The following is a 12266-nucleotide window of genomic DNA, read 5'->3' on the forward strand; positions in this document are numbered from 1 at the left end:
AACTCCAGCACTAGGGGAATACTGCACATGGAATTCATGGCTTTATTACCATGATTCTTTAGTCTTTCAAAGTTAATTTTTCTTTAACTGTCTTTTTTTTTTTTAATTTTTCTTTTCCCTTTTTCAGCCAAAATTTTATCAATCCCTTTTTAAAAAAACATTTTTATTTTTCATTTTTAGAGTCATATTTTATCCTTTCATAGTAGTTACCCTTATTTTGGGCATATATATATATATATATATATATATATATATATATATATATATGTTGTTCTCTCTTTAAAATTTTGAGATAGTTTCATCTAACAGATCAAAATATACCCTAAATCTCTAGTGTATGGCTTTGTTCTAGTCTCCTGCCTGATCACATTCTCTCCCCCCCCCTTTTTTTTCATTCTTTCTTTTTCTTTTTTAATCCTCTTCTTTCTTTTTTCAAACAACTTATTATCAATTCCTTTTATAAAATTTTTTATAATTTTCATCTTTACAGTCATATTCCATCCCTTCATCGTATCAACCCTTATTTTGTACATATATAAGTCTTCCTTTCTTTAAAATTTTAGGAGGCACTTTCTTCTAACAGACCAAAATACACCCAAAATCTAGTGTGTGGCACTGATCATATTTGATCATATTCTTTTTTGTTTTGTTCTGTTTTTGTTTGTTTTTATCTTTCTTTTTCTCTTTCTTTTTTCTTTCTTTCCCTTTCTTTTCCCCTGGTTTCAGGTCTTTTCTGATTTGTTTAGAGTATATTTTCTGGGGTCGTTGTTACCCTGTTAGCATTTTGTTTTCTCATTCATCTATACTCCTCTGGACAAAATGACAAGATGGAAAAAATCACCTCAACAAAAAGAACAAGAGGTAGTACCCTCTGCCAGGGACCTACTTAATACGGACATTAGTACGATGTCAGACCTAGAGTTCAAATCATGATTTTAAAGATACTAGCTGGGCTTGAAAAAAGCATGGAAGTTATTAGAGAAACCCTTTCTGGAGAAATAAAAGAACTAAAATCTAACCAAGTCGAAATCAAAAAGGCTAGTAATGCCGTGCAATCAAAAATGGGGGCACTAAATGCTAGGATAAATGAGGCAGAAGAGAGAATCAGTGATATAGAAGACCAAATGATGGAAAATAAAGAAGCTGAGCAAAAGAGAGATAAATAACTACTGGATCACGAGGGCAGAATTCGAGAGATAAGCAATACGGTAAGATGAAACAACATTAGAATAATTGGGATCCCAGAAGAAGAAGAGAGAGAGGGGCAGAAGGTATATTGGAGCAAATTATAACAGAGAACTTCCCTAATGTGGGGAAGGAAACAGGCATCAAAATCCAGGAGGCACAGAGAACCCCTCTCAAAATCAATAAAAATAGGTCAACACCCCGACATCTAATAGTAAAGCTTACAAGACTGAGAGACAAAGAGAAAATCCTGAAAACAGCTCAGGAGAAGGGATATGTAACCTATAATGGTAGAAACAATAGATTGGTAACAGACCCATCCACACAGACCTGGCAGGCCAGAAAGGACTGGAATGATATCTTCAGAGTACTAAACGAGAAAAATATGCAGCCAAGAATACTATATCCAGCTAGGCTGTCATTGAAAATAGAAGGAGAGATAAAAATCTTCCAGGACAAACAAAAACTAAAGAAATTTGCAAACATGAAACCAGCCCTTCAAGAAGTGTTGAAAGGGGTCCTCTAAGCAAAGAGAGAGCCTAAAACCAGCATGGACCAGAAAGGAACACAAACAATATACAGTAACAGTCACCTTACAGGCAATACAAGGGCACTAAATTCATATCTTTCAATAGTTACCCTGAATATAAATGGGCTAAATGCCCCAATCAAAACACACAGGCTATCAGATTGGATTAAGAAACAAGACCCATCAATATGCTGTCTGCAAGAGACTCATTTTAGACCCAAAGGCACCCCCAGATTGAAAGTGAGGGGGCGGAAAACCATTTACCATGCTAATGGACACCAAAAGAAAGCTGGGTGGCAATCCTTATATCAAACAAATTAGATTTTAAAAACAAAGACTGTAATAAGAGATGAGGAAGGACACTATATCCTACTTAAAGGGTCTATCCAACAAGAAGATCTAACAATTGTAAATATCTATGCCCCTAACATGGGAGCAGCCAATTATATAAGGCAATTAATAACAAAAGCGAAGAAACACATTGACAACAATACAATAAGAGTGGGGGGACTTTAACACCCCCCTGACTGAACTGGACAGAGCATCTAAGCAAAAGATCAACAAGGAAATAAAGACTTTAAATGACACACTGGACCAAATGGACTTCACAGACATATTCAGAACATTCCATCCCAAAGCAACGGAATACACATTCTTCTCTAGTGCCCATGGAACATTCTCCAGAATAGATCACATCCTAGGTCACAAATCAGGTCTCAACTGGTACCAAAAGATTGAGATTATTCCCTGCATATTTTCAGACCACAATGCTTTGAAACTAGAACTCAATCATGAGAGGAAAGTCGGAAAGAACTGAAATACATGGAGGCTAAAGAGCATCCTACTAAAGAATGAATGGGTCAACCAGGAAATTAAAGAAGAATTTAAAAAATTCATGGAAACCAATGAAAATGAAAACACAACTGTTCAAAATCTTTGGGATACAGCAAAGGCAGTCCTAAGAGGAAAGTATATAGCAATACAAGCCTTTCTCAAGAAACAAGAAAGGTCTCAAATACACAACCTAAGCCTACACCTAAAGGAGCTGGAGAAAAAAACAGCAAATAAAGCCTAAACCCAGCAGGAGAAGAGAAATAATAAAGATCAGAGCAGAAATCAATGAAATAGAAACCAAAACAAGAGTAGAACAGATCAACGAAACTAGGAGTTGGTTCTTTGAAAGAATTAACAAGATTAATAAACCCCTGGCCAGACTGATCCAAAAGAAAAGAGAAATGACCCAAATCAACAAAATCATGAATGAAAGAGGAGAGATCACAACCAACACCAAAGAAATACAAACAATTATAAGAACATATTATGAGCAACTCTATGCCAGCAAATTAGATAACCTGGAAGAAATGGATGCATTCCTACAGATGTATCAACTACCAAAACTGAACCAGGAAGAAATAGAAAACCTGAACAGACCTATAACCACTAAGGAAATTGAAGCAGTCATCAAAAATCTCCCAACAAACAAAAGCCCAGGGCCAGATGGCTTCCCAGGGGAATTCTACCAAACATTTAAAGAAGAATTAATACCTGTTCTCCTGAAATTGTTGCAAAAAATAAAAATGGAAGGAAAACTTCCAAACTCATTTTATGAGGCCACCACTACCTTGATCCTCAAACCAGACAAAGACCGCATCAAAAAGGAGAATTACAGACCAATATCCTTGATGAACATGGATGCAAAAATTCTCACCAAAATACTAGCCAATAGGATCCAACGGTACATTAAAAGGATTATTCACCACGACCAAGTGGGATTTATCCCTGGGCTGCAAAGTTGGTTCAACATCTGCAAATCAGTCAACGTGATACAATACGTTAACAAAAGAAAGAACAAGAATCATATGATCCTCTCAATAGATGCAGAAAAAGCATTTGACAAAGTACAGCATCCTTTCTTGATTAAAACTCTTCAGAGTATAGGGATAGAGGGTACATACCTCAATATCATGAAAGCCATTTATGAAAAACCCACAGCAAATATCATTCTCAATGGGGAAAACTGAGAGCTTTCCCCCTAAGGTCAGGAATGCGGCAGGGATGTCCACAATCACCACTGCTATTCCACATAGTATTAGAAGTCCTAGCCACAGCAATCAGACAACAAAAAGAAATCAAAGGCATCCAAATTGGCAAAGAAGAAGTCAAACTCTCACTGTTTGCAGATGATATGATACTTCATGTGGAAAACCCAAAAGACTCCACCCCAAAACTGCTAGAACTCATACAGGAATTCAGTAAAGTGGCAGGATGTAAAATCAATGCACAGAAATAAGGAGTCGATCCCATTTACAATTGCACCCAAAACCATAAGATACCTAGGAATAAATCTAACTAAAGATGCAAAGGATTTGTACTCAGAAAACTATATAATACTCGAGAAAGAAATTGAGGAAGACATAAAGAAATGGAAAAACGTTCCATGCTCATGGATTGGAAGAACAAATATTGAGAAGATGTCAATAGTACCTAGAGCAATCTACATATTCAATGCAATCCCCATCAAAATACCATCCACTTTTTTCAAGGAAATGGAACAAATAATCCAAAAATTTGTGTGGAACCAGGAAAGACCCCGAATAGCCAGAGGAATGTTGAAAAAGAAAAGCAAAGCTGGCGGCATCACAATTGTCATCATCAAGACAGTATGGTACTGGCACAAAAAGACACATAGATCGATGGAACAGAATAGAGAGCCCAGAAATGGACCCTCAACTCTATGGTCAACTCATCTTTGACAAAGCAGGAAAGAAGGTCCAATGGAAAAAAGACAGTCTCTTCAACAAATGGTGTTGGGAAAATTGGACAGCCACATGCAGAAGAATGAAACTGGACCATTTCCTTGCACCACACACAAAAATAGACTCCAAATGGTTGAAAGACCTAAACGTGAGACAGGAGTCTATCAAAATCCTAAAGGAGAACACAGGCAGCAACCTCTTCGACCTCAGCCACAGCGACTTCTTCCTAGAAACATTGCCAAAGGCAAGGGAAGCAAGGGCAAAAATGAACTATTGGGATTTCATCGAGGTAAAAAGCTTTTGCACAGCAAAAGAAACAGTCCACAAAACCAAAAGACAACCGACAGAATGGGAGAAAATATTTGCAAAGGACATATCAGATTAAGGTCTAGTATCCAAAATCTATAAAGAACTTATCAAATTCAACACCCAAAGAACAAATAATCCAATCAAGAAATGGGCAGATGACATGAACAGACATTTTTCCAATGAAGACATCCAGATGGCCAACAGACACGTGAAAAAGTGCTCAACATTGCTCGGCACCAGGGAAATCGAAATCAAAACCTCAATGAGATACCACCTCACACCAGGCAGAATGGCTAAAATTAACAAGTCAGGAAACGGCAGATGTTGGCAGGGATGCGAGAAAGGGGAACCCTCCTACACTGTTGGTAGGAATGCAAGCTGGTGCAACCACTCTGGAAAACAGTATGGAGGTTCCTCAAAAAGTTGAAAATAGAGCTACCTTTCGATCCAGCAATTGCACTACTGGGTATTTACCCCAAAGATACAAATGTAGGGATCCGAAGGGGAATGTGCACCCCGATGTTTATAGCAGCAATGTCCACAATAGCCAAACTGTGGAAAGAGCCAAGATGTCCATCGACAGAGGAATGGATAAAGAAGATGTGATACACACACACACAAACACACACACACACACACACACACACACACACACACAATGGAATATTATGCAGCCATCAAAAGGAATGAGATCTTGCCATTTGCAATGACGTGGATGGAACTGGAGGGTGTTTTGCTCAGCGAAATAAGTCAGAGAAAGACATGTGTCATATGACCTCACTGATATGAGGAATTCTTAATCTCACAAAACAAACTGAAGTTTGCTGGTGGGGTGGGAGGGATGGGGTGGCTGGGTAATAGACATTGGGGAGGGTATGTGCTATGGTTAGCGCTGTGAATTGTGCAAGACTGTTGAATCACAGATTGTACCTCTGAAACAAATAATGCAATATATGTTAAAAAAAATAAAAAAAGAAGAAGATAGCAGGAGGGGAAGAAGGAAGGGGGGTAAATCAGAGGGGGAGACGAACCATGAGAGATGATGGACTCTGAAAAACTGAGGGTTCTAGAGGGGAGGGGGGTGGGGGGATGGGTTAGCCTGGTGATGGGTATTAAAGAGGGCACGTTCTGCGTGGAGCACTGGGTGTTATGCACAAACAATGAATCATGGAACACTACATCACAGACTAATGATGTAATGTATGGTGATTAACATAACAATAAAAAAATTTAAAGAAAAAAAAAGAATCCCTTTAAAAATGTCAGAGCAAATAAGTGAAATCAAGCAAACTTTCAGGATAGAAAATCAACATGCAAAAATCAGTTGTACTTTTATGCACCAGCATTGGACATCCAAAAAGAAACTGGATTGGGGAAAAAAATTCATTTACACTAGCAAACAAGGGAATAAAATACAGTACTTGGGAATGAATTAAACAAAGGAAGCACATAACTTATATACTGAAAACTATAAAACACTGCTGAGAGAAATTTAAAACACTAATGAAAAGTCATCTTGCGCATGGATTGGAAGACTTAATATAGTTAAGATGACACTACTCTCAAAGCAATTTACACATTCAGTGCAATCCCTATCAAAATTCCAATAACGCTTATGACAGAAATGGAAAAACCCCATCCTAAAATTTATATGGAATCTTAAGAGACACTGAATAGCCAAAACAGTTTTTTTTTAAAGTTTTATTTATTTGTCAGAGAGAGTGAGAGAGAGGGACAAGCGGGGGGGGGGGACAAGAGAGGGCGACAAGCTCCACAAGCGGGGGAGGGGGGGAGTGGCAGGCAGAGGGAGAAGCAGACTACCCACTGAGCAAGGGGCCCGATGGATGCGGGACTCAATCCCAGGACCCTGGGATCATGACTGAGCGAAAGGCAGATGCTTAACCAACTGAGCCACCCAGGAATCCCACCACAACAGTCTTGAAAAAATAACAGAGATGAAGATTTCACACTTACTCATTTTAGAACTAACTACAAAGCACAGTGATGAAACATTGTGGCACCAACATAAGGGTAGACACATATATAGATCGATGGGATAGATCTTAGTGTCTAGAAATAAAAGCTCACAGTTATGGTGAACTGATTTTTGACAAGGGTGCCAAGATTTTTAATGGGGAAGAGCAGTCTCTTCAGTAATTGTGCTGGAAACTGGATTTCCACATGCGAAAGAATGAAGACTTATTTCACACCATAAATTAAAAAAAATAATTCAAAATGGATTAAAAACCTAAACATAAGACCTAAGGCCATAGAACACTTGGAAGAAAACAGAAAGACAAATCTACATGACCTTAGACTTGGCAATGGCTTTTTAAATATGACACCAAAAGCATAGACAACAAAAGAAAAAATAGACAAATCGGACTTCATTAAAATTAAAAACTTTTATGCACCAAAGAACACTATCAAGAGACTGAAAAGGCAGCCCACAGAAGAGGAGAAAGTATTTGCAACTCATATATCTGATAAGGTTTTTTTTTTTAAGATTTTATTTATTTGACAGAGAGAGAGAGACAACAAGAGAGGGAACACAGGCAGGGGGAGTGGGAGAGGGAGAAGCAGGCTTCCCACTGAGCAGGGAGCCCGATGCGGGGCTCAATCCCAGGACCCCGGGATCATGACCTGAGCAGAAGGCAGACGCTTAATGACTGAGCCATTCAGGCGCCCCAGATAAGGGTTTCATATCCAAAATATATAAATGACTCTTGCAAGTCAACAAAATAGTCAAAACAACCCAATTTATAAAACAGGTAAAGGTCTTTGAATACACATTGCTCCCAAGATGACACACATATGGCCAAGAAGCATATGAAAATATAGTCCACCTCAGTAGGCAAATGCAAATCCAGAGCAAAATGAGATACCATTTCATACCTACTTGGATGGTTATAATTTTAAAAAAATGGAAAATAACAAGTGTTGGCAAAGACACAGGAAAACTGGGACCTTTGTGCTTTGCTGGTAGAAATGTAAACTGCTAGAACTGCTGGAAGTTCTTTGAAATGGAAGTTCTTCAAAAAGTTAAACATAGAATTACCATGTGACCCGGCAATTCTACTTTTAGGTATGGATCCCAAAGAATTAAAAACAGGTGTTCAGATATTTGTATGCCAATATTCATAGCAGCATTATTCACAATAACCCAAAGTGGAAACAACCCAAGTGTCCATCAGTTGATGAATGAATAAATATACATCTAATGTACATGCATACAATGGTATAGTATTCAGCCTTAAAATGGAATGAAATTCTAATACATGCTACAATAAGAAAGAAACTAAAACAATGTGCAGTAAATAAGCCAGACACAGAAAAACAAATGTTATGATTCCACTTGTATGAAATATCTAAATAAGCAAATTCATAGACACAGAAAGTACATTAAAGCTTACCAGGGACTGGGAGGGGGAGAAAAAGGGGTGGGGTGGTTATTGCTTCATGGATCTGGAGATTCTTTTTGGGGTGATGAGAAATTTTTGTACAACATTGTTAATGTAAATAATACCAGTGAATCGTACAATTAGCCATGGCTAAATAGCTAATTTTATATACACATACATATTATCACAGAGGGGGAAAAAACCAACGTACAGAAGAGAGTGCATCATAAATTATCTTTGGTGTTTATAACTGTATAAACACTGGAAAGACATAAGAAACTAGCATAAGTGGCTACTTAGAGTTAACATGAATATTCAGTTCATACACACTAATTAGTTTGTACTGGCTAAAATGTAGGAATACTCTGTCCTGATTGGGAAGTGGCCACCCCCCAATTCCCTGAATTTCTTCTACCTCCACTCTCATCCTGGGATACCTGATTGTCTCATGATCCAGCAAGAATTAACTCTGGCACGCAGGGCTCTAGCAAGCCAGCATAGAATGAAGTGGGATGGAAACAGGGTGGCAGGAAAACTGCACACTCAGCCTTTTGACATCCTTTTGATTGTTTGAATCATGTAAGTGTATTACCTATTTACTATAATAAAATATAAAAAATAAAAAAAAGAGTATGCCAGCTATAAAAGGCAATTAAGAGAATCTGAGCAACACAAAGGCATACTCGTAAACCATAGTAGAACAAAGAACAAGAGAGCTCAGGGAAGTGCACGTTTTGTGGAAAGGCTTAAATATGGGGGGGGGGGGAAGGCACAGAGGATGAGATTAGACAGGTAAACATGGGCCAGATATGAAGGAACATTTATGTGGTATTAATTAATTCGAGCTATTTCTATTGCCCGGATAAATCATTATTTTTTTAATCAAGGGAATAACCTGAACAGGTCTGTGTGTTAGAAACATAGTTCTGACAATTGTGTAGGTAATGGAGTGAAGAGGAGAGAAGCCAGGAGTGAGAGGGCTGAGATGATGAGGAAAGTGGTAACGAGATGGAAATAAGAAGTCACGGTCAGAAGATACTCAAGAAGAATGATCCAATGGTCTTGCTGAAAAAGTTAGCTCGGGGGTTGTTAATAAAAAAGAGCAGGAATAAATAATGACTCTAAGATTTCCAGCTTAGTTTACAAAGGGGGTGGATTATGACCTTTAAAGGGGAATTCTAAATGGGAAATTATTCAGAATTTTGATTATGTGAAATGTGAATATATTGAGATGGCAAAGATGAAGCATGACATAATGTGGATTTCAAATAAAAAGTTACTATGAAAATGGTAATGTTTTCCATTTTATTTAGGAATGACTAAGAGGAAATATGCTAAGTTCTACAGGACAAAACAGTATCTTTGTACATAAATGAAGGTCTAAACTTAAAGAGTATTATTGGAATATGATACAAAAACTATTTTGTGCTGTTTTTTACAAATTTATTTTTGACCGTGATAGCTTAGGTGTTAGACATGTAGAAAAATGACCTCCAGATGCTGTCACTAATTCTAAGGATTTATATGTTTATAGAGAAATAACAGATATGATTTCTCAGAATGCCATCTAAAACTTTTCCCAATAAATGTACTTTCAAAATACCATGGCATTCTCTAGGTATTCTCTAGTGTCTCTATTGTTTCATCAGATGAACAAGAAGAGTGTCATAAAATCTTTATGAACAAAATGACTTTTTAGAGCACTCTCTGCAAGCATTCTTCCCTCAATTCTGTATCTATCTCCAGCTACCCCCTTTCTCCCCACAGAGCTAAAGTTCTAAGAGTAGTGTGTATTCACAGTCTTCATCTTCTTACCTTACATTTATTCCTCAATCTACTTTGTCTCGCCAATACCCATAAGGGAAGTGGCTGTTGCTAAGGTCAACAGAGTCCAACACATAACTAAATTATCTCACAGGAACGTTCTGTTGCATTAGCATACTTAGCCCATCCTTTTTGGAATGTTCTCTTTCTTTGATCTCTGTAACACTACACATTTCTGGCTTCCTTTATGCTTCTATGATCATTCTCAACTTCCTTTGCTGGCTTATTCTCTTCCACCCAGCCATTAGTTGCTGAATTTCTCAGGAGTTGCTCATAGCCCCTCCTCTCTCACTCCACTCTCTTCTTGAAAAGTTTACCATATCTTTGACTTCAATTTCCAACTATAGGTCAGTGATTCCACCCCACGCTTTATTTCAAATCTCTAGGTATGACCTTTACTCTAGACTGCAAGCACAAATAACCAGACATTTCCCAACCTCTCAATGTAAATGTCTTAAATATACCTTAAACTAACCATGTTCAAATAATCACACTCTTAATCACTACCATCAAAAAAGATCTTTTTCCAATGTTCCTTTTAATGATATCTTTCATCCAAGTGCACAAGGCAGAAACTTAGTAACATTTTTAACGTTTACCTTTTACTAAATCCCATGTCCATTTCTTCACCAAAGACTGTTAATTATTACCTCCTAAGTATCTCTTATATCTCTGTACTTCTTTCTATCTGTATTGTCAAACCCTAGTCTAAACCACCAACATCCCTCTCCTGGATTTTTGTAAACATTTTGTAGTATAGCAACTACAGCGTTGCCCTCTATAATCTGAAAAAAAAAAAAAAAAAAGTACTGGATGGAGAGATTTTAGTCCACGTATCTGTGAAGGAAGCAAAGTTAAGTCTTAAATTGGTTTCCTAAGGGCCTGTAAAAATGATGATTATTCAAATACACAACAGAAACATTTATCCACATTACACATTATCATTGGTAAACTCTATCTCCTGTTTGGATAGAGTAGGTGGCTTGGTCAAGTAGTAGAGAAAAGGTGAGTGACAAGCGCTTTTTTCATTCTGCCACATCTGCTCTGCATCTGACCTTTCAAAACCATAGTATCTGATCTGACTTTTCTCATTCAGTCTTTTCCAGATTATTCTGGGGTCATCTGAAAGCCTGGGAAAACCCTCCTGATGTGCATCTCCAATAAGGGTAAGAAAGTCTTTGGTATAAAGGTGTTTGTCTATCTTCTCTTGGAGTAGAAATGACTCCAGTAAAGTCTTCTTCTGTCGCAGAAAGGCAGACTGGGCCAGTTCTGCTCTTTTTCTGTTGCAATGGGGACACCAAGAAGAAATGTGTTGCTTAGCTGTCGCCACCTGTTTTGGTATTGTCCTCATGTTTTTTAGGTAGATTCTGTTCAGAAGTTCATCAGGGACGGTACAGTTTAAGGTATCTTTCTCCGAAGCCTCTGCATCCAATCTAAGCTGTGGCTTTTGGTGTCTGCTCCTCTTTTTCTCCTTAGAGTTTGCTTTGCGATGGATCAGGTTTATCTTAACAGCACAAAAAGACTGCAGAGCATTCAGTTCTTCATCAGATACCTGAGTGGTTTCTGTTCGAAGTTTAGTGTCTGATTGGTATTGTCCAGAGTTAGTTTCTTTGCCCTTGTGATAGTTGATCCATTTTCTACTGAACTTGTTTTCATTATTTTGGTAGTCTGAAAGCTCAGATTGTTTGTCTCGATACTCCAAGTGCATAGTCCTTCCATTCCCAGAGGCATGGGACCAGGGCGGCAGTCCTCCAGAGGAGCTGAAAGAACTGGAACTCTGTCCCTCATCAGTCAGCGTCTCGTCAGAAAGGTCTGCCATAGCCCTGATGTCCGTTTGGGCCAGTTCCCCTTGCTCTTGTCAATCCCCAGGCTTCCAGGCGAATGGCTATCACTTTGCATCAGACTTGGCTCCTCATCTGCTCTGCCCTGATTAAGACAGGTTCAGGAACTGGTCCCGCCGGAGTCCACAGGGGTCGGTCCCGGAGCAGGCAGCTCAGCAAGGATCCTCTTCCGGGCTACGCCTTCCCGGCTGCCTTGGCAACGAGGGCGGTCATGCGCAGTGGGTGTCAGCGCCGAGCTCCTCCTCTTTCCCCGCCCTCTCCAGCTCAGACTGCCTGAGCAGGCGCGGATTACTCTGGGCTTGCAAAAGCGGAGGTTCCGTTTGCTCTGTAGCGACTCTTCCTTGGTGCTGTTTTAAGTACAAAATCTATCAATCCTTGAGAGAAGCTAGCAAACTGTTTTTCCTCAGGGGTCTCACAAGTG

General features: G+C 38.7%; 1 protein-coding gene across 1 annotated transcript; it reads right to left on the reverse strand.

Annotated features, from left to right (window-relative positions):
* Positions 1–10820: 10820 nt before the first annotated feature.
* CUNH8orf48 (chromosome unknown C8orf48 homolog) lies at positions 10821–11981 on the reverse strand. The gene has a single exon (XM_028096990.2). The coding sequence runs from the start codon at positions 11821–11823 to the stop codon at positions 10936–10938; it is 888 nt and encodes a 295-aa protein (XP_027952791.1). The 5' UTR covers positions 11824–11981; the 3' UTR covers positions 10821–10935.
* Between the last annotated feature and the right edge of the window lie 285 nt (positions 11982–12266).

The sequence above is a fragment of the Eumetopias jubatus genome, unplaced genomic scaffold (assembly GCF_037043125.1).
Source record: "Eumetopias jubatus isolate StellerSeaLion01/CBP00866 unplaced genomic scaffold, mEumJub1_p1.0 scaffold_2, whole genome shotgun sequence".
Lineage (NCBI taxonomy): Eukaryota > Metazoa > Chordata > Mammalia > Carnivora > Otariidae > Eumetopias > Eumetopias jubatus.